Source organism: Ciconia boyciana, chromosome 1, assembly GCF_034638445.1.
Source record: "Ciconia boyciana chromosome 1, ASM3463844v1, whole genome shotgun sequence".
NCBI lineage: Eukaryota > Metazoa > Chordata > Aves > Ciconiiformes > Ciconiidae > Ciconia > Ciconia boyciana.
Window position 1 is genome coordinate 216,151,042 of NC_132934.1, and position 22,773 is coordinate 216,173,814.

Here is a 22,773-nt window from a genome sequence, read left to right on the forward strand (position 1 = left end):
TCCTGTACGAGAGGGAGCTGAACTAAGTCCTTATTTCTGCTTCTGCAGCGTTCACTGGAAGGCCATTTTAAGTATGGCCCTGAGGGATTCTGTTCTGGTGTCTCCCCTAGCCATTATTTTAACTACTAACTTTGACATTGGCACTTGGGCATATAAAACGTGGGGGGGGGGGGGACGGACACCAAGCTGGGAGGGGTTCAGGGAACGGGGTCAGAAGTCAAAATGGAGAAATGGCCTTCATTCAAGATATTGAAACTTCTTGAAGGCCAGTAAAAAATATGTGCTTAGGAAGGAGAATGCCCAAACACAAAGCATGGATTAACTGACAGGTGTATAGCAGAAGCGATAGAGGTGACTGCAAGCTACAAATTAAAGGAGAGTTGGCAGAATGGCGAAAGGTGAGTCTCAGGGAGGTGTTAGCTGGACTGTGAGGTAACTGTGGAAAAAGGTTGTTTCTTGTGTTCTGTCTGGTGCGGGTGATGTCTCAGCTGGAGTACCACTGCAGTTCTGGGCATCGCATCCTAAAATTATGTGGGTTTCCATAGGTTTCATTTGGGATTCAGTAATGTGGTCCTGTTGTGGGTTAACCTGGTGTACAGTTAAGCCCCACACACCCCCCCAGTGCTCACTCACTTCTCCCCTGTGGGATGGGGAAGGGAATTGGAAGGGTAAAAGTGACAAAACTCATGGGGATTGCACCGTTCAGCAACAGCTAAAACATCCCTGTGTTATCAACGCCATTTTGGTCACAAATCCAAAACATAGCACTGTGCGAGCTACTATGAAGGAAAATTAACTTTATCCCAGCCAAAACCAGTACGAGTCCATAAGGAAACTCAAAAAGAATCATGTTTTTCAGTCTAGAAAGGAAAATTTTGATGGGGATATAGTCCAGCATGCTGCTCAGAGTCAGCAGACTGAAAGCCCATTTTTGTTATGAGCACTGGGAGAAGAACAAAGTGAAATCATCTTATGGACAGTATTAGGAGTATCTGGCTAGCTGCTGAGATGGTGAAAGAGGGGAAAAGGCTGTCTTGTGGTGTGAAAACCTCCGACAGAAGAGAATCTCCAAGTAATCTCCCACGCTGTGAGGCTTGTCAGACATCATCTGGATTTATTTGATCCTGCCATAAGAATATAGGTAGCAAGACCTGCTAGTTCTGTGGTCTTTTATGATTTTGTTATTATTTGGTTGGAATAACTTTTAACAGTTACTTTTGAAAGCTGCTATTTGTCAGTTAGTCGTGAGATTCTCTTTTTAAGTGATGACAAGGAGGGGGATTCTTCGTTTTACTGAGCTGAATGTAGTGACAAATTTGTATTTTCAAACACCAGATTGGATTCTGGTCAGCCCAGAATGGCTGACCCAGCACATGTGAGAGAAAATGTCATCCAGTATGGGTTGTTCGCTGGGTGATGACAGTCATGTTTGGGTGGTTCTGTTTTTTTCTCTGCAGAGCCATGTCAGATTGAAGTGCGGTTGCTGCTGGCCTACAATTCCAACAGGAGCAAGGCATCTGCTAAAATTCCTAAATCTACCTGGAGCGAGAGCTTGGAGGCTCTCCCGCAACCTGAAAACGGCATAGAGGGGACCATACCCTTCAGCAAACCTGTCAAAGTTTATATAATGCCCAAACCTGCCAGACGGTGAAGCCTGTCACTAAAAGAAATACATTTATGGGATTGTTGGGTTACATGAAAACAATATACTGTGTTCTGAGATAGTGAACCAAACCAAAACAGTTTTATACTTGCGTAAAAAGTCAGTCGTAGAAAGCAAGCTGCTGAAGAACGATTGCTCTCCTCGGTTAAGAAGCAGATGGACCAATCCGGGAGTTATTTGGCTAATTAAGAGTAGTTTCAAGAAAACGCAGGTGTTTCTGTATTGAATCAACAAAAGCAAGACAGTTCTCAGTCAGCATTCCAGTAGTATTTCCTTGGGCCGTATCTTCAGTTTTCACTTATCAAAAGTTTCTCTTCAAGCCCTCTAGGTTTTCTGCTATGTATTAACTAAGGTATTTACTATGTAAATGCTTAGGCACATGAATCAACGTTATTTTTACAGTACTCTGAAATGAAGCTAAGGAGTTCAGGGGTTTTGTGTGGGGTTTTTTTTGGTTTTGTTTTTTTTTTTAATGTCTAAAACTTGTATTTGTGCATTGGTACCTACGTTCTTAGTAGAAAAAAATAATAATAAAAAAAAATTCTAAAGTGCTGTTGTTCTTGTGTCAGAACTGCATCTCAAAGTGAAATTACCAGTTGCCATAGGCTAAATCCTGAGCTGTTTTACATCCTGTACAGCTGTACTGAAGCTAGTACGGTTTTGGAGAGGGCACAGGTTGTTCACATTGTGGTGCAGGGGGAGGAGGAACCTGCTGGTGCAAGCAGCAGAACTTCAGTTAGCAGGACGTGGAGTTATATTGTTTTGTTGCTATAACTCAATTAGTTACTCTTTTTTGTTTGTTTACATAAAACAAACATATTCATCTTAGAATTGTAATCCAAGTCTCTTGCACATTTGTATGCCTTTAGGAACAATGCGATTAAATACCATGGGTTGAAAAATTACTAACCCCATCCCACTAAGTTTTACAGGCTCTGTTTCTGTGTGGTGATCTTGAACGGATCTTACTGAGATGAGAAAATGTGTTTAGTTTTTCCTTTCAGCAGCAGTTTTGGCAGTCAAAGTCTTTCTGATGGGCTGAAGTAGCCAAACACGTTCTCTCTCAGTGGAGCAGCAGCCAGGCAGCTTGTCACTGTTCCTCTAAGTGGGTGAGCTGGGAGCACGGAGGGACAGACACTGACTATTAACCTGATCCTTCTGGCATTCCCGGTGGGAAGTGTGGCTGTGCATCGCTCCCGGGTGCAAGGCTTCAGTGGACTGAGGCACCTCCTATCATTTGTAGCAATCCCTTGGTAGGATTTTCTAGGAGCACTTAATGTGTGAAACTTTATAGCGCAGCAGCCAAATGTTACCTGTGTCTGTAAATCGTTAAAAAAAAAAAAAAAGTAAACAAAGCAGTGAAGAAATACCTTCTAGTTGTACAGAGATTAGTGTAAATAGTAACCCCTTATGTGCTTTCCTACAGTAAAATCGGAAAGCTCACGCTAATCTGTTTCCTCTTCATTATATGAGTGAACATGCAGGCCTGCATGGTCTGGCTAATAAAAGATTACTGCAAGTTTTTTGTGATTTTAATTTTTTAGCACTGACAAGTTGTGGTCCAAAGACTCATAACCATAAAACTATTCAGCTGCTTTAGGTATTCTTGAATTAAATACCCTTTCTTACTGCTACTGCTCTTACAAACTGGGTTTTGGTATTTCACCTTCAGGGCACGGCTTTGAAAGCCTCCTGCACGTGGAAGAGCTGAGCTGAGTTGAGTTGTTTCCATCCGACTTCTCTTTGGCATCCTCAGTTCAGTTCCCAGCAGACAGGGGCTGATGTACGTCTCATTGTGAAGCTGTGTCCGGGCAGACACTCGATGAGTTGAGCTAGCTTATGACAGACTTTTTTTTTTTTCTCTCTCAATTTTACACTTCACCGGTATTTTTGCAGTTTGTTGTCCCAATAAAGACTTCTGATTTAAATGGTGTCCATGTGCTCCAGGCCAGGATGCTTTGGTGGGCAGAGCTGAGACCAGGGGCTGAGGGAAGGCCTCTATATATGCTGCCCATCTCTGTCAGCGCAGTGCAATATAGATGGGCAGCACAGCGAAGCTTTCATGCTCCTCCTGGCCCTGGAGATAAATCCTGTGGGTCCTGGTGTTAACCAGCTGTCTGGCATAAGCTGCCTTTCTTCAAGGTACTTTGGCTGCTCTGCAGTTATCCGTGTTTGAGTTGTAATTTATCGTTTGCCCCCAGGCCACAGGTGACCAAACAGCTACTCCATTCTGGACATCTTTTTTTTCTTTTTTCCCCCATCCATTTTCAATAACAAAATTGTGGCATCTTTCTTTTTCTGAGCACTGCAACAAATTTCTACTATTTTGCTCCCCTCGTGCTGTGCTTGAGCTCCTTTCACATAACATACTAGGCAAAGATCACTCAACTTCTGTATTACCACCGAGACTCAAATACTGAAGGGCTTTCTTTCTCTTTTAAATGCATTTTCACACCATGTTCCAACATACGGGAAATCTGAAATTTGTATAAAAGGTAAATATTCCAAGATTTTGTTGCAGTTGTTTAAATCTAGATGTTGCCTTTTTTCCTCCCCTTGCCAGGTTCGAGACATTTAGGCTTTTCTGCTCTCAAAATTACTGGAGTTCATGCTTTCCGTGGAGCTCCAGGACTTTGTGTCGTCTCAGAAGCATCTCTATTTGTTCACCGGTTGTCCTTTAATTTTGGCTAAGTGTTGGACTTCTGCACTGCAATAGCCTAAAAGATTGACCTTAGAATGAAAAGAAAACCAAAGGGCTGTACTCACGCACAAAGATAATTTGCATCTTTCATCTCTGTTGAAGAGGGAACAGCAGCCTTCGGCTCACGATCACCCAAGCAGGGGGGGAGATCGAGTTCTCCCAGACGTTTGCAAGTGTAGGAACATGGTGCCAGTGCAGAGCTGCAGCTACAGGGAGCCTGAGCAATCTAGAAGCAAGGGCAAACAATAATGCTAAAAACTAACAATGTTCAAACACCCCTCACCTCCGCGCTTTAACTCCTAGTTAGACGTAAGGGAAGAGGGTCAAGAACCTGGCAGAGCGAGGAAAAGGCTGACCTCGCATGAAAGGGGTGTAGCTTAGTGGTTTGAAAAATGTGTTGCTGTGTTTACCATTAACTCTTCAGATTTAATTATAAATGGCATCTGTGTGTGGGGGGAGCCTAGCTCTGCGTGCTAGTAACGCAGAATTCATAATCGGATTGCTGAAGTCCTTTAAAAGTCATTAGGCCAACTCTTAGAACTTTGGAAGTAAATAACGCAATTATCAAGTCAAGAACACTTAAAACAATGCATAAATGTATTTGGAACAAAGTTCAAGATTATGGGATATTAACTCAAACCTGGTGGGGCTTTCATGTATCTTACTGTAAAAAGTACTGAAAAACAAAGTGGGCGGGTACAGTCACTGCAAAAAGTACAAAGAAGGTTCTTTGGAAGACGATAGAACTGGGCATGCATTTAAATCAGGACCATATGACATCATCTTGAGTTCCAGCTCACAGAGATAGGCTTCCTCTGCATTCCTGTCTTGCTTGTCTTGAGTTCTCAACTCTTGACCAAGTCAGAGACACGATGATCGCTATTTTCATCTTATTTCACTTGCATCTTCCAGTTTATTCTTAGTAGCAGGCACTAGGAATGGGGGAGCAGGCTATCTTTTTACTTTACAATTTGCTAATGCAATATCAGCAGGACTTCAGAATAAAGTTTGAAGGCTCATAGCTGCTAGGCTTTGCACAAACGCTGCCTGACATCCCTTAAAAACGCTGGTCGTGTTGCGTTCGGTGTGTCTGTGAGCCTTTTTACGGCCTGTTTCCTCTTGGCTGCCAGCTCGTGCGTGCTGCTTCACAAAGATAAGGGGCTGGGGACCGACCCGCTCGGCAGCGGAGCAGCTGGGGTGGAATCTTCCTGGCACCCAGCCCAGACGCGGCTCTGCTTTAATGAGAGTGTCAGGGTGGGAGTTCACTGCCTACTGGGAGATCATTTTCCTGGTGGGAGGCAGAGAAGTGGTGTACGTGAGAAATATTGCCCTCTAAAAGTGCATTCCCATGATTTGGGCAACGAGCCCGTAATTTTAACAAATTATTTATGGCTCTAGCTGAAAGCAGTGATTTAATAAAGATAGCGTTTTGAGCTCTGGTTGAATTTTTTGATGAATCAGTCCCAGCTGTTTCCACCATGTAGCAAAGCAATTTCAGGCACCACGAAGGAAATTGGGCTTTCAGTAACTGGAGCAGCCCAAGTGGAGCAGACGCTCTTGTGGGAACCAACAAGCTGACTCGGGGAGCTGTGACAAGAGCAATAATAGAAGACACGGACGGAAAAGGCTTGCAGCAGATTACCTCCTTGACACCAAAATTTTGTACTGATGGTAGCAAAACTTAGCAGTTTACCTTTAAAAAGGGAAATCCGTTTCTCTGCACGCTGCAGCTCCCCGTTTTAGAAGTGGAATCTTCTGTATCCTACCGCTTGCCAAATGAAAGGAACAATTAAGAGGCTGCAGCACAAAGCCGGGTAGGGCGCACCTCTAAAAGTCACCTGGCAATGCTGAATAGGCTGTGCTCCTCTCTTGCTTTTTGGGAGGACAAAACACATAGCACCAGCGTGAGGAGCTCATGCTATTTTTCTCAAATGCAAGGACCTGGGCTGAGCAGTTTTGTTGAATGTGGCTTCATCGTTAATGTGCCATATTAATATGAAAACATGTATTGAAAAGAAAAAAGGAAAAAAAAAAAAACCCTGGAGGGGAAAGATTAGGTGTTTGCTCAACTTCTCCTAACAGTGTAATGCGCATACTGCAGTACTTAAAAACCTGGAATTGCCCTCTCAGTAAAAGCCTTACAAAGCTTCTTCCTACTTAAGGCTGCCTTAAGGCCCAACAGCTCATGAAATAATGCAAATATATGACTGTGATCGAGAGAGTCAAACCACCTCTGCTATAAGGTAACGACATTTAATGCAAAAAGTCTTCACACTGCGGATTGGTAGGAACGGGTTCTACTGGCATTCCCTTGGGATGACGACAGTCTTCTGGGTCAGTGGTTCATCTACTTCACACCACGCAAGTTATTCAGAACAATGTCATAGCAGTTATGACGAGCATTATACCGGCCGCCGTGTCAGAGAACGCAGATGCAGCTGGAGAGGCAGTTCTGGTTGGTTTAGATAAGATGTTGCCTCAAACAGAGCTACCCTAATAGAAAATATTGCTGTAATTAGGAGATTGCAAGATAAAACTTTCAAGTACCCACTTTCCCTTTGCTTTTAACACCATGTTGTATTTTATCAGATAAAAGGTTTTAAACAATTACTAGAGCAAATAAACAGAAAAAGAACACAGTGTTTTGCAAAGGGTTATTCTTGGGTCTTGGGAAAGTCAGTGCGTTCTCATACCGATCTAAGCCTCTCTGCTGCTACTCGGACAGCTTGAAGTGCCTCGGGGCTTTCATAGTGTCATATTTGTACTTTCATTAATAGACACAGGCTTAATATGCACAGATCAAGAATTAGTGAGCCTGGTGGGGAAAAAAAAAAAAAAATCTACAGTAGGTAACTTGTAACTGCTAATATTAATAGAAGCCCACCAAGAACAGCAACTAAGAGAACTTTTTAAGTTTTCAGTGTAATAATATGCTTGTTGGCACAACATTTAAATGATCAGATGATGACCAGTAAGAATTCACACATCCATCCCCAGCTTGCTAGCAGCAGTTTAGACTGATTTCCTAAAGATCAACATTTTATGTTGCAAACTCTAGTTTTGTGACAAATCTGTCTGATTATTTCAAGGACATAGGGACTTTTGAATAGACATGTATTGCACAACTCAATCCTCACAATTCACAGGAAAACTTTTTAAGGCCTAGATTTAATGTTTATTCCTTGTAAACATTTTTTTCCCCTTTTTCCAGGTTCAATGTAAAATTTAAAAGTGCTAAATTACGTGATGTTCTTGAATCTTCACAAACAGATCTGCATAGCCAATATCCTGACTGAAGTCACCAGCAGGAGGCAAAGTTGTATGTTCTGGGTTTGCTTTTTAATTTATTTTATTTCTAACTTATTTATACAGTGGTGGTAAAGTGCTTCTTTACCACCATTTCACATCTACCACTTGATTGTACTCATCAGCTATCTTATGGCTGAATTCCAATAGCCAATAATGTAATTTTGGGCCATTTCCTAATAAAAGTATTCAAAACTTAGTATCTTAATTTAGCCAACAGGTGAGAAGCTAAGTAACCGGAATATGGACAGGCTTCAGAGGAAGATCAGGTCAATCTCAAGAATGCATGGAAATGGTTCTGTAATTAAATGATTTCATTAACAGCCCCCTTTTGTGAGCACTCAATTTGTTTAAATCCTGAACTAATAAACTGTCCTTGCATTTTAGATTGTCAGCGCACAAATGCCTTGGCACGTAAGCCCACACTCTGTTGACTGTAATTTGATTCAGTGGAGAGGTGTGTCCGTGATTTGGCTGAGGTCAAGGAAGGCAGAATGAGCTGTAACGCTTCAGCAGGTTGAATGGAAGACTCCCCCCACTTTGACCCCCTGAGCAGCCAGGGCATTGTACTCTTCCACAGCCTTCTCTGTTTGCAAGACCAACACATCAATCCCGTTTTTCTTCAGATAGTCCACAGTAGATGATGGAACCTCAGAAGAGAAAAGGAAACGGGAAGAGCAAGTATTAGATTCTTTTCCTCCCCATGCTGTAAGGCTTGAAGAAAAACAGGTACTGATGGCATTTGTTAGTAGATGCACTTAAGTAAATTACAGTAGCCAAACTGATAATATGCTCAGATATTTCTAAGATTGATATAATTTTTCTCTCTTCAGTAAAGCTACTTTTATATACACACCTCCCATCCCTCCTTAACACAGTTTAAAATGCAGCCCTTTCTTATGAAAGGAAATGGAACTGGAGCTAAAGGTAATTAATCTAAATAAGGTGTTACCTCACCAAAAAGCTAAAGAATTGTGTCCCTTGAAGCAAGGCTCAGCACTTCTGAGCTTTCTGTAGCTAGTTTATCTGCTGAAATGACACCCTGCCAACATTAGTAACAAAAATGCCTAATTATCAAAGTATTTACAGCAGGCTAGAGAGCTAGTTCATAACCTATTCTAAGACAGGGGGACTAATGACATTGTAAAAATATTCTCCTTGTTTAAATTGCTCCTGTAGCAGAACATAAACCTGTTTACTGCTTGACATTGACACTAACACAGAGGAGCTCAAATGATGTTTGTTTCAGGAAGAGAGTGACTCCTGGCAGAAGCACAGTCATGCTAATTCAGCATCCTGAATTTTTTCCTCTCTTCGTAAAGCATCGCAGATTCCCCCCCCCCGCCCCGAATCAGAGAGAGAGGAAAAACAAACAGTTCTAGTTTATATTTATCACAGAACAAAAACCTACCTGCAAAGCCTCGCTCATGCCACGACCGATCACCACAGTTTTAACACCCTTCTTGACAACTTCTTCAAGGTCAGCTGGTTGCACTCCTGGAGAATGCTAAGTGTCAGAAGAAGAAAATAATAGTCCGTGTACTGACAGCATCAACCAGGAAAGCTTTGTCTATATGTTTTGAAACTGTCCACAGAGTAGCAGGGTAAATCAGCAGTACCAAAATGTAACACAACACTCTTCTGCATACACACAGCAGATAACAGTGGTAATTAAAAAAAGGTATTTTATATGCAGATGAAGGATGGTTAATCAATTGATAGCAATATTATCAGATTATCAAATTAAACAGTTAAAAATTAAAAAATGCATTATACATTTCTAAAACATTTATACCTAACAAATAGCATTTTATAAATATTAAAAGTTAAAGTGAAATCAATAAATTGCAATATATTGCCATTTGTTTTCAAATGAACAAAACCTTTTTGTAATAAAGATTGTGGCAAGCCAAACTTTACTCACTTTAATTACAAAGAGCTCCTCAAATAATTAAAATGATTAAATTATTTTCCTGTTTACTTTGCAAATCTCATTTACCAAAGAGGACTGAAACATATCAGTTAGCTTCATTTCAGTTAACGGTTTCAATTTCTGCACTATTCTTAATTTTGAGAGAGGAATATTTGAAAGCAAACTCCTCAAAAGAAAAAAAGAAGCGGTTTAACAGCATGTTGATTGAGTTTTTAAAGAAGTACACCCATTTACTACTAGTACGCCTTAAACATATGAATCCACAAATACACCTGTAATGTTAATATGAAACATTATGTCGCACTAACTCTCCTCCTAGATTCAGTTTCTACGTATCTCGATATGGCCAAGAGTAAGATACTGCACAACGTGTGGCTACAATTTGGCCCCTCTTCGGCATGCATTTTTTTTTAAACCATAAATACTATTCCACCCCCTCTTTTATTTTTTGGTAGGATTCTTAAGTTCTTTTAGAGGACTGAGATGAGTTTCTCACTTGACGTAGGCAACACCATGGTGGACTCCTGGAGAATGTTATTTTTACAGAGATGCCCATACATCTTTATCCCCTATACTTCCAGAAAATACTACATTCTTCCAATGAATTAAGGTCAAAGCACCAGCTTAACAATTGGCTTCTGTTGTTCCATTAGTTAGTGAGCTTTAGTCTCTGATGTCCTCAGGTCATCTGCTATTCTTTTTCCCCTGCCCAAGTTGTCAGCAGCTGATGCTGCAGCCTCTCACAAGGTGCTGGCATTCTCTTCTCAGCCCTGTCAATGCCTCAGCTTGTAGAACAGAGCAAGCAAGATTTTTCAAGCTGAAAGGAATACATGAGCTCCTGAAGTTGCAGGTGAGGGAAACCTTCCACGGTAGAGTGCCACTTCCAATGAGTGGATTAAATTTATCCCACCAGGAAGTCTTTAGCCTGGCTGGTACCTGGAATTTCAGCAAGAGATGGTTCACCTTTATGGTTCTCCAAGTTGTGTTCCCCTTAGTCCGTTTACATTTGATACCCGCACCTAGAATGCAGAGGTGACTTCAATAGGCAGAGCTTTCTCAGATCAAATCACCACAAGTACGTGTATGTGACAGAATAGGTAATGCTTTTCCTTCGGGGGGTTTAAAGTAGACTCAAAACTTAGACAAAAAGAACTAGTATGGTTTACTGCAATTACAATAATTAGATTGCTGGGGAAGGTTTGCTGTCATATGATAAGTACTCCTGAGACATTAAAACCATGGAAAAAAAGGATTTTCTTCGGTTACACAAGACGGTCTGATGCGGGGGCTTCCACATGTTTTGTGGGAAACCAGTGTCATTAAAGACAACATGTAACACAATGGAATAACTGTATCATTGCTGATTTGACAGCTGGAGGGAAACAGAAAGGGCAGCAGAGTTTCTTACTGGTTTTGTTCTCTAGTCTTCCTTTCAGGATTCCTGCTTCTTTTCTCCCGTTAGCAGATGGCACTGACATGCAGCCAGCCAGGGAGGCTGCCTTTCATCCCCAAGGGTTAGGCCCATAAGAACTATTAGTGCTTAGTTATAGAACCTTGCAGAGCCAGTTGTGCAATTTTCCTGTACTAGACAGCAGTCTGATGGCAGAGAAGGAAAGGAAGCAATTTATTTCCAACTAGAGTGTGGGACGTGACCAGCACTGCTTGTTTCCCAAACTTCAGCTCCACCTACCCCCAGGAAAAACATGCTCAAAGAAAGCAGGCACACTGTAGTCCACCATCAGGAAACATGCAGAAAATGCATCTGGTGAATCCTACTATTTCCAGTGCTGATTGGATTAACTTTTTTATAGTCCTTCTAGACTTGTAGACGCAGTCTAGAAAACCTTAGTTCTGTTCTCACATCTGTCACTTGCTATTCATTTTTAAACCAAATCACCTAACTCGTCATAGCTGCAAGGGGGATAGAACTGACCTAAAGCAAGAGCTTTACAAGTGACCTTTATAAGGCAAAACCTAAACAGGTATTTTTTACTTCCTGATGATATAAAAAGGATGCCAGAAAACCTACCTCTCCAAAGAACCCAACTTTTTCTTTTTTTCTCCTCTGATTTTAATTTAACATAGACTCGTTTTTCTTGTTTCAGTTGGAGGACTCCTCTGAAGACTTTTATGGACTTAAGGCTTTTATCTGACACCTGAACATATCCCTTGTTAGAAGCTTTAAAAGGAAAGCATGGCCTCCTAAATGCTAGTAGGTGGTTATAATTTGAACACAAAGTTTTCAAGTGGTCGGAATAAATATCAAAATGTGACTGAGTGGGGAACTAGTTGGGAACTTGTCAGCTACTATATCTGTTCTGCTTCTCCAGTCATACGTGCATATAAACCAGGAAAAAAATGTTGTCAAACAAACAAAAAGTGACTCCCACCACACACCGCCCCCCTCCGAACAGCCAGTGAAAACTTCATTTTTTATAATCAGACCATAAATGAAATACATTTAAAAAGGTTACATACACAGCGCTCTTTCTCTCTGCAAGGTACAGATATCTTTGCATGACAGCACTACCTTTCTCTTGGCGTTATATACTCTGTATAAACTGAACTCCGACAGCTTAAAAAAGTTCTGTTCCCCCAAAGATTATAAATGAAGTTCCAAACCCAAAGGTTCTGCCCTTCAGTTGTGTCAAAATGAATTCAACAGAGCTGTATCCTCTGCACAGATACCGCTGCAGGTGCTGGGTCTAAGACCTGATCAGTATCGAGTTCTTTTGTGCTTTAATTTTTCCTTAGAAAGTATAGATATTCTTTTTTCTAGCCAGTACAGCTATCCTAGTGCAAGCCCTAATGCGGGAAGAATTATCAAGTTCTTAATACGATAGACATTATGCTGCTTCCAAATCTGGAATCTCAATGCTATTTCATATACTTTTATACAATTCTGATAGCATTTACAGATAAAGTTTAAGTATTGTGAGGGCAAGTACTTAGTATATGGCTACCAAGGGAAGTCATTGTGTGGCTAGCCAGACTGTGAGCTTTTCACAGAGAAACTAGTGCATATGACACTGTATCTGCATACTTTTCCTCTGAAATAAGTACAAGGGACCCCAAGGACAAGGATGTAAATTAAACCACATGCACTGTTGCCTTCCAAACACATAAGGTCAGTTACTGTCTATTTCTTTTAACTTCCCATAAATTATTTCCTATCTTGCTCAAGACGACTTTTGTTTACACAGTCTGAAAAAAGGTTGTTACCAGCATCTCAGGACAATTGCACTCAAATGCAGAATGCTGTTTGAGAGATCTAAGGTGCGTGAGAGTGGTCTGGTCAGGGTAGCTGTGAGGACTGGTGGCACCAGTTGCCCTGTCACCTGTAGGATGTTGTGAGTCTGCAGTCCTCTGACCTCTGCGCACAGTCACTTCTGACACATGCACTCAGTTCTTACCAGGAAAAGTCTAACGATTAGATGAAAGCAAAAGGCAGCCCGCTGAATTTCTGGCTGGAACTTAACAACTGTTCTCTGGACCATTCTCAGAGCCCCGTTTAAAATGCAGGATGGATAGTAAACAGCAAACTTACATTAGTCCCAGTTTCTCGCCAATCCCAGGTTCGGCTTCCACCTGGCCATACTTTGCAGTCCTTATACGTTGTAGAGCAGCCTTTCACCTTCATCTGACCCCAAGAAAGGGAAGCAATTTCAGGGGAAGACATCACAAAGTTGAAGCAAAGTCTGGAAAAAGGATATTTAATACATAACATCAGGCTAACATATGCAGCATGTTAATAAAACCAGAAAATTCTGTCCTTGCCCCAGGGAGCTGGGAAGGAAACGCTATTGCAGACTTTATCCACGTGATTTTGTGACAACAGAATTGAACTGAGGATCAGCAGATTTGTTGAATTACCAGTCCTCTTGGGGATTTTGCGCAGGATTTTGGGCAAATCATTTTACATGCTCAATCTGTACAAGTATTGGGTGCTCAACTTTTAAAACTATCAACAGGGATCAGGTCCCAGAATATCCTCTCATATCTGGGTTTTAATCTTCTCCCTAAAACCTACAATGAAGATGATAATTTCCTAAAATATCTGAGAGACACTGTTTCTTCGGCCCTCTAAACCATATTGGCATGTACAGGTTTATTGATTTAAGACAGTAAATGAGGTTAAAAAAAATCCCAAACCAACCAACCCAACAGAAAAGCCATCAACAAAATAATGGCATTGCCATATTGCTATAGCAAACAAGACTTTCAGAGACCTAAAAGGGTCAAGCCTTCTTTCCCTGGTCACTCCTTAGAGAGGCCAAGTCTCCCTGTGTAATGTTTCAGGACAGTTAAACACCCAAATAATATCTTTTCTAATGTTTGACCTCAATCTTCATGCGTATTGAAGAAAAAAACCCGCGTATTGAAGAAAACTGGTTGTTTCTGCAGTAAAAAGAGCTCTGCTCCTGGCTGATCCAGAAAACCTCAGTGGCAGATCCTTCCAGATAGGCAGTTTCTCATTCTTTACTTTTTAATTCTTCAAATTCACCAGGAACAATTGATCGTAGGAATCCTGGTGGCATGAATTACAGAAAGAGTCCTCGCAAAAGAGAAATCTTTGGATTACCAGGCTTCCACTCCTGCTGGAAGCCTCCCTTCCTGTCTCGCATGTGCTACAGCAAACCACAGTATGGCCAGACAGGACGTGCTCTTCTCAGATTGCCAGGAGCAGATCTCAGCACCCCGCTTCAAACGTCGCACGAAGTAAAAACTGCGTTACTTTGGATTTGGCACAGGACTGAGCCTGACAGAGGTGCTTCTTCCACAGAATAACGGGGCAATTCTTCTCTTTCTTACTCCTTTGTGAAGTTCGGGGCACATGTGCCCTGCCAAACAGGAAGCTAGGCAAGCAGTTACAGGGGAGCGAAACTTGCCTGGATTCATATATTCTAGATTCTCTCATTACATATCCGCTACACAATGGATTCAAACAAAGGTTCGTAAGACTATTTTTCAAAACTCTGCTTGAAGGGAGATTACAGCAGAAGAAATAACCAGTAGTTGTCCCAACAGAACGAAATCACCCATCAACCAAAGAGTAAAGGCTGAATAAACCACACAGAACCTGGCTCTGAAAAATAAAAATAATTTTTGCCTGTTCTAGTTTTGAGAGGAAACGGCAGAATGAGACCTGGAGGTTAGACAGAGGTGAATGAACAATAAAATTATTAGGAATATCAGATTTCCCAATCCAAGCAGTGTTACAAGGCTGGGACTGTGCAATCAAAGAGGCACAAACTGCAGATGGGAGAGCAAGGGTTCCATACTAGCTGTTCCAAACAGCACAAGAATAAGTAAATAGCAGAAACGAAGAAACAAAACATGAAAGCCATAAATAAAAACTTGTGATCTAAAACTATTTCCATAATACTGCCAGAGAATATCAGTCAGGTCAGGTTGTTTGAACTAATAAGAGTATGTTAGATTGAGTAAGAATGAACTTTTTAACAGGAACGTTGGACGTTCTTGACGCAGGGCACGATCCAATCACCAGTCAGCAAGGAGTGGGAAAATACTTCCCCAGCAAATGAGTTTTTTAAATTATTCACTATGACAAATGTACAGTACCAAAACATACAGTACCACTTAAAATCAAAAGAGACCATGAACTATACGAGTCACAAGTATAACCTAAACTAACAATTTCTGTAAATCGCAGTAGGCCACACACAAAGAGATGAGGAGGAGAAATGGTTCAGGAATCTATAAGCAAAGTTATGAGAGTTTAAAAACATAGGAAATCAAGGAAGCAGAAGAGCTTAAAAGTAGGCAAAATACAAGTTTAAGCAAGGAGACTACACTGAAAGACAGAAATAAAGCAGCGGCTGAAGATGACAGAAGAAAAAAAAACAGCTAAGAATGAAAGGAAAGAAACTTGAGGTTGAAGTACAGTCGGGCAAACAGGTGGATTTTAAAATGGCCAGCACAGCTGTCTTCTGTGAAGGTAAAGGTTGTTTCAGAGTAGCACCCACCAGCAACAAACAGATTAAAAAAGGTGAACGAGAGCAGTGCACCAGAGAATATTTTATTGAAGGAAAGAACATTTCATAAAGTCCAAGGCGCAACCTGAGATCAAACAGGATAAAAGCGAAAGGGTAAATCGGCGTATGTCAAGTTTCAGGCACAACTCCCGGAAGGTACCTAAAGACAAGGTAGTTCTCCAGCGCTGCCTGGGAGCAGGGTCAACAGGTGAAGGTGGGCGACTTCCCTGAAGCTAATGCAATTTCAGAAGTGATACAGCAGCTAGAAAAGCAATTCAGGGTTTAAAAACTGACAGCAGAAAGACAAGTAGAAAGGACAGGCTAAGCTTAAATGAACAGGGTACGGAGGGGGCAGGTGTCACATTTAAAAACTAGGAAAATATTTTTCAGAAACTCGGTAATCTAATTTTGCTGAGGAGCTGAGGAAGGCGAGTTATTGGGGGAGGTCACGGAGGGTGGGGTGCTTGTAAGGGAACAGCATTTTGAAAACAAGGCAGGGGAGAAGGAAGGAGGAAAGGACAGAGAACCGAGAGAAGCACCAGGGGGGTACAACCGCGAGCGGGCAGGGGGAGGCAGGGGCCTGGATGCAGGGGGCGGGCGGCGCGGCTCTTGAAACCCCCCCGAAACGAGGCCTTGCGTGACGCGCCCCAAGGCCCCACCGCCTCACGCCTCTCTCCCCCGCCGGGAGGGAAGCGGCCCGCTCCACGGAGCGCCTCCCCGTCCGCGGGGCCAGGAGCCAAGCCGAGCCGTCCCGCCCGAGCCGAGCCGAGCCGAGCCGCCCCGTCCTCCCCTCCCGCCGCCTCCCCTCACACTGAGGGGATCCGTAACGACCGTTACGCGCCCACACTCACCGCCACACGCGCGACCCCTGCCCTGCCGGGCGCAACCTCCACCCCTCCCGCAGGGGGGAGGAACGCCCTCTGCCCCTTCATTGGCCAGCGCTACTTGCCAGCCCCGCCCCCCTGCACGCTCCCATTGGCCAGGCCGGCGGCCTATCCCGCCCCGTCATAAATTGCCCCGCCCCGCCCAACCGCCGCTCCGCCTTGTTTTCATTCCCCTCGCCGCACGAGGCGAAGGGGTGTCGCCGAGCGCCGCTCTAGCTGCCGCCCCCCCTCCCCTCCCCTTCTCTCCCCGTCCCGCCGTTGCATTGTGGGATAGTGGCGGCGCGGCTCGGCAGCGCCCCTCCCTCCCCCGCCCCCTCCCCCCTCCTCAGCTCCTTCTCCATCCTCAGGTCCAAGATGGCGGCGGCGGCGGCTCCTCCGGCTCCATCTCCGCCTCCCCCTCCTCCGGCAGGCCCGTGCTGCCCGGGCTCCTGGCCTAACTTCGCTGTCGTCTGCTCATTCCTCGAGCGCTACGGGGCCTTGCTGGACCTGCCCGAGCTGCCCTTCCCCGAGCTGGAGCGCGTCCTGCAGCCGCCGCAGGAGCCCGGAGACCAGGGTGAGCGGCCCGGATACCTCCCCCCCCTCCCCTTTCCCCTCTGCGGCCGGCTGAGGGGGGCCGCGGTGCGGGGGGCGGAGGGGGGACCGGGGCTGTTCCCCCCCCGCCTCCTCCCGGCCCCGGGGGTGGAGCGCGGTGAGGGAGAGGAGGGGCCTGGGATTCCCGGAGCGGCGCTCCGGGGGAGGGGAGCCCTCTCCCCCCTCAGCACGGCCCTTCTTTTTTTAGGGGGGAGCAGCTGTTTGTGTGTGTGGGGGTTGGAGATACCTCCCCCTACAGTGGAGCACGGGAAGGAGGTGGGGGACCTCCCCCCCCGCCCTCCCCCCCTCCCCAGTGCCGGCTGTGATACCCCCCGCCCGCCCTGTTTCTCTGGGTTTGCTCCCGAGCTCTGTGCGGGTGGGACTTCTGCAGAATGGGGGATAAGCTGAAATAACTATTTTTGTTCAGTCTGGGGCTGGCAGTGGGTCTCTTCCATCTCCTCCCCTCCCCCCAGCTGGGGGCTGCTTCGCTGCCCCCCCCCCCCCCATGTATGTGTCCGTTTTTACTTTTCCCCTGAAAGAAGGGAACACACACACGGCAACGTCCTGACCTTCTTTCACCCCCCCTCCTTTCCTCTCTGTGTATGTGGGGTGAGGCATGGGGGGGGGGGCATAGAGAAGCCCTGAGCCCTCCCCACGGCTGCTGTTGTAGGCCATCTCCTCCCCACAAACACAGACAGCCATTGTGTGCCATCTACATCCCTCTCTCCTCCTCCCCCTCGTCCCCTCTTGTAGTTGGGGGGCGGGGGGGGGGGGGAAGAGAATAAGCTCGCTGCTTGCTCCTTCCCCACTGCCACCTGAGCTGTGCGAGCTGGAGGGATGGGTTATGCACTCCACTGTTTTCTCTCAAGCTGCTCCTCCTCTCTCCTCTCCTCTGCTCTCTCCCCACTAGCAGATTTGCTTGCCAGACTCTCTAATTCCTGCTCCGTGCAATGGATGTGGGAGGGCCCGGGCCAAGAGAGCAGTCTGGGGAGGGCTGTGTGGAGGCGGCGGTAGGAATATAGAGGGGAAGGTGCTTGTTGCTCTTGGTCTCTTGTCTCTATTATTGGTTTGGTTGTTGCCTCTGCACTCTTGCCACATAGGGAGACCGTGGAGCTCACGGCGCATGCTCGGCAAGGCCCCATAGAAACTTCCTGCTGCTGGAGAAGCCCAGCTCAGGGCTGCTTTTGGTCCAACAGCCCCTGCTTTTCCCCCCAAAAGCACTCACTCTCACCTCCCTCCCCACCAAACCCACGCTGTCTGGGGGGGGGCTGATTAAATTGGCGTGTAGGTACTTCCTCATATAAAGGAAGTTGCTTTTTGCAAAGTGCAGATGTTTTATCTGTGAGTTCATGACAGCCACTGCTGAAATATACTGAGATAAGATTAATGTACTGTCTCCTCATGTTGTCCAGCGCCTAATCAATATGAGATAGGCAGGTGAGATCCACTAACTTCTAAAAACAGGGTTAACTTTCATGAAAATAGGTATTTATAGTCAACTCCCCAGCACTCCTGTACCTCTTATCTTATATAAGGGACTTATTAGAAAAAGTGTTGTTTTGTTAAGCTGTTGCAAAACTTATTCATAAAAACCACCAACACACTTAAAAGTTTGAATTTTTAAAGAAAATACTCCTTTTAAAGTGATATCTGTAACAAAAACTAATGCTTTTACTGTGTGATACAATGTAAGTGGGTGTGTAAGAGCAATTTTCTTGTGTGCACTGCAGAATAAATTAAAATGAAAGAATGAGATAGTGACCTGTGCTTTAAGTATATGCATTTGATTAAAAAAAAAAAATTACTGATTACTTTAATTGCATGACTGGGAAGGGGTTTATCAATAGGATGACGATTACTGCATAACACTTTTCTAAAACGCTTTCACATGACTTGCATTATGGAGTTTGCATTATGGGTTGATTTGATACTTGCCAAATTTTTAAACTTTTCTCTGTATTGCCCTTCCTGTTTGGCAGGGTATGAGTTATTCTCACTGCTTTAGAACAGTCCCCCCAAATGGGAGCAGTTTCAGCTTCTGAAAATGTAATTTCTAAATTACTTTTTTTGCTTGTGTCTGGTGTAGGTGATGTATTTGCTTGCATTATCTCATCTCTAAGAAGGAAAGTGCGGAGGTGTGAAGAACAAACTTGGGTGATTCTTGACGCTTTGTGTGATAACTTGGATGACAGGGGTTTTCTTTTCCTTTTATACAACCAACTCGTTGGGCTTGGTTTGTGGTGCTGGTAGCTGTTACCTGGTATATTTTACAGTTTTGAAAAAATGGTTGTAGTGACTAGATTTCTCTGCGTGATTTTTACTTCAGTGGGTCCCCAAAGTGTAGTTTTTAAGGGTACAAGTCATAAAGTTGCTAAACATCAATTGAAAATGGAAGTGGTCCTTTTTTTCTGAGCATCTGATATTTACCAGCTCTATGTAGTTTTCCTTGGATAGCAAAAGGGATTTTGATTTCAGTTATATACAGTTAGTTTCACTTTTGATACCAGCATTTCTTGCCAAGTGGATTTGCATTGACAGTAATAAATAACAAAATCTAAGCAAATAGCTACAAAACATCAAAGTGTTTTTTTTCTGAACTTCTTAGAATCTGGACCAAGTTTGAAATCTCAGCTGCCAGGTAATGGCTATTTGGAACCCCTCTCCATATTAATTTTGGAATCAAGGAAGGAAATCAATAGTTTGGGGTTTTTGTTGATTACCTTTAACACTGTTTTGATGTCCAGCAGTTTCTAAAGTGGCTTTGGTATTTTGTTTTGTTTTTTTAAAACATGGCCTATAGTGTCTTGTCTGAAGAGTTACTCTTGGAAGATGCCAGTAGAAGTTATTTTCTTTATATTAGGAGCCTCAAGGAGAACTAGGAGCTCACGTTTGAATGTTGTTCAGTAGTTGTATAATAGTCATATTTTCTTTCCTGTTAGTAATTAGAACAAAGAGCTTACTCATTATTAAGGAAACATGGTATAACCTTCCCTTACAGGAAGGGATGCTGCATGGATGCTGAGCAGATGTTGACAGCTGGGAAGTTATCAAATATTTCTTAGAGGGATTTTAGATTTTTGTTAATGCTCAGACAGCACTTGCACTTTGCTGTATTACCTCTCCTACATGAAAATTTCAAGACAAATAGTAATGATGGTAGTGCTCGAGTACAAATAGTTTTCCTTAGTAGTCTGACTAGCTTAGATACCAAATCAACCTGTATTAGTAGCGGGTTAGGTGTTTTAACTGTGTGTACACAGGTATGGTCTTGTCTTAAAATGCACAAACCAATTTAAAATGTTCTTTGGGATTTGGTGGGTAACGTAAATCGTGCTTGAATAGGAAAATAAGAATGTGTGGCGTTGATTTCGCCTGTCGCTATTGAATGGTGCGATAAACTGGTAGCTGTGGAAATTGCTTCTTAGGAAGGCTGTACAATAAAATAGCTTAACTTTTCCTGCTGGTGTTTCAACTGAAAGTTGCAACTATTCAAACAAAGTCATGAGACCTATGGTTATCTGGTGAAGATTTTATTTTATGAAGAATAATTATCTTCCCTTTGAGAATGTACATAAAGCAAGGATAACCAATGTTATGACTTGGGTTGCAATTATGAGAATCTTAAACTTCTTTGGAAAGAATGAAGTCGAGTGTCTATCAAGATGGTGACAGTGTTAACTCACATTTGCTAGCTGATATGTCTCAAAGTAAATAATTTCTTGTAGGATTTGTTAAAAACTAACCCAATATATTATTTTAACTGGAACTTCTGAGGGCTGGGAGATGTCACTACCCCTGTATGACTGTACTTTTAGATGCAAAAGTAAGGTAACAATACAGAACATCCTACAGTCTGCTGCTGTACCATATCTTTTGCTTCTGCTTGCTTCCAAAGGCAAAACTGTGCAAACTGGAGCAAATCATCACAGGAAACCAATACTTGTTCTCCTTGTTCTAACAAATATAAGCTGCTTTTTTTTACTAGGAGTTTTACTTGCTATAGAAGAGCAGTTGCAAATTTAAATATTAAGTGTATGTGATAGAGGGGAGCAAGAACTATATCTGTATTTAGGGCTGTGTTTAAGGAACCATGATATCGAATCACCACCTCCTTTGTGTCGGTAAATAGCTTGAGAATCGGTATAAATGTTAATTAAGCACTTGGTCTCTTGTGAATGAAAATATTAGTAGAATGTTAGCTTGCACAACAGAGATCTAATTTTACACATGACTACGCAAAACGCTTGCTGGTTTGCCAGGTTCCCTCGTGTGTGAATGGGAGAACCTCTCCCAGAGGTGAATAGCATCTTCCGAAGTCTGTTAGGCTGTGTTAGCTCATCAATTTTTGCAGGCTTTTCTTAGCAGTATGGGGTTCGATTTGTTCTTGATTGAAATGGTAACAAATATGCAGGCTTTGCATGTTCTTGTAGCAAAATAGTGAACTTGCATCAAAATCTTGCTGGTAATGATCATGCTAAAGGCCGTCTTGAAAACAGCAAGTGTGTTTTGGTGTGTGGATGTCCAGTCTGAGGCACTCTTCTGTATCCTCACTGCAGCTCAGACTTCTTTATCTCTTGTGACTCTTGACAATCGCCCTGACAGATTGACCCAGCCTAGAAGTTTGTCACTTAATTACAGCACCAAGGTGTTGCGTGTGTTTGGAGTTTGATAATAAAAACACTCTTCTCATGTTGGCTCAGGTTTAAGAGGTGTAAAGAAAGACATCATGAGATGCAGATGCCTGGTAGCAGGCCCGTTTTTGTAAATCTTTTCTCCCCTTCCCCTTTTCTGTCTTTGTAATGAAAACTGAGGTTAATGGCAGGTAGCTTGTGGAAAATCTGTGAAGCCATTTATAGTTTCTTTAACTTTTTTCAGTGGAGAATACCTGATACTACATTGTAGAACTGAAAAAATATATAGTCTTTGGAGCTACCATGCTCCAAAGCAGTAAGTTATGTTTTACAGGCTGCTGTATATTTTCTAAATCTTCTAGACACCTAACATCTTTTCTCTTTTCAAATGAATTTGGATGCTGAAGTCATTTGTTTCAGTGGGTTATGTCAGGTTTCTTTATTGTCATTCCAGTATCTCTGGAAAGCTTTACAGCATTAAGCTTAAGGGTTCTTACCATTCTCTGAAGAAATAACAATTAATGTTGACTTAAACTGCTGTTGAATATCTGTATGGGAGAAACATACCTGAAGCTCTGTAGCTGTTTAATATAGCAAGCAAAAGCCAACCGTATCTAATGACAAGGTGTTTGACAGACTTTCAAGCTCAAGATTAGGTCTGTTCCTAATGAAGAGGGTAATGAAGCACAGTGTTCTGTTAATGTGATTTGATTTTTACTGTATTCAATGTTTGATATCAAGCATGTTTGTGTACTGTTGATCAGAGGTATGGGGGTTGATGCGACTCTTAGGTGAAGTCATGATAACGTTGCAGTAACGTGTAATATCCACAGTAGATTGGTTAGTATGAAAAGTAGGCGATAAATATGATATGGAAGTATTGTCAAACACTATTTCACTTAAAATTTAATAATTGATGCTGTGCTTGAGATTTATTAAGTGGTTTCAATGTAGAAAGATTAATTCATGTGGTGTCATCATGTAAATGAACAACTTCTGACATCTCATGTTGGTAGTGTCTGTAATGCTGGGTGGGTGGAGTTTATTCACACACTATACATGGCTGATTCTTCTTCATTAAACATATTA

The 22,773-nt window shown here is 43.0% G+C and overlaps 3 protein-coding genes across 7 annotated transcripts in view; 2 read left to right on the forward strand and 1 right to left on the reverse strand.

Annotated features, from left to right (window-relative positions):
• INTS4 (integrator complex subunit 4) overlaps positions 1 to 2,460 on the forward strand; it is a 37,559-nt gene extending 35,099 nt beyond the window's left edge. Inside the window, exon 23 of one of the 2 annotated variants that reach the window (XM_072850846.1) lies at positions 1,458 to 2,457. In XM_072850846.1, coding sequence (XP_072706947.1) covers positions 1,458 to 1,651 — 194 coding nt within the window. In that variant the 3' untranslated portion in view covers positions 1,652 to 2,457. Of the gene's footprint in view, positions 1 to 1,457 lie in introns of both variants that reach the window. The other variant, XM_072850847.1, reaches the window with a different exon arrangement.
• A 2,247-nt stretch (positions 2,461 to 4,707) lies between these two features.
• Positions 4,708 to 16,536, reverse strand: AAMDC (adipogenesis associated Mth938 domain containing). Of its 3 annotated transcripts, none has more exons than XR_012040506.1 (4): positions 13,151 to 13,320; positions 9,082 to 9,177; positions 7,058 to 8,320; positions 4,708 to 6,857 (listed from the first exon to the last, which is right to left on the reverse strand). XR_012040506.1 is itself a non-coding variant. In XM_072850849.1 (4 exons), exons 2-4 carry the CDS (start codon positions 13,280 to 13,282, stop codon positions 8,180 to 8,182), a joined length of 369 nt encoding a protein of 122 aa, XP_072706950.1. In that variant the 5' UTR covers positions 13,283 to 13,301; positions 15,760 to 16,169; the 3' UTR covers positions 4,709 to 8,179. The 3 variants fall into 3 exon arrangements, 2 of the variants coding, with proteins under 2 accessions (XP_072706950.1, XP_072706949.1); XM_072850849.1 differs by adding an exon at positions 15,760 to 16,169 and having other exon boundaries at positions 4,709 to 8,320; positions 13,151 to 13,301; XM_072850848.1 differs by adding an exon at positions 16,451 to 16,536 and having other exon boundaries at positions 4,713 to 8,320; positions 13,151 to 13,301.
• A 259-nt stretch (positions 16,537 to 16,795) lies between these two features.
• RSF1 (remodeling and spacing factor 1) overlaps positions 16,796 to 22,773 on the forward strand; it is a 65,377-nt gene continuing 59,399 nt past the window's right edge. The window contains exon 1 of one of the 2 annotated variants that reach the window (XM_072850850.1): positions 16,796 to 17,036. In XM_072850850.1, coding sequence (XP_072706951.1) covers positions 16,838 to 17,036 — 199 coding nt within the window. In that variant the 5' untranslated portion in view covers positions 16,796 to 16,837. The remainder of the gene's footprint in view (positions 17,037 to 22,773) is intronic. The other variant, XM_072850851.1, reaches the window with a different exon arrangement.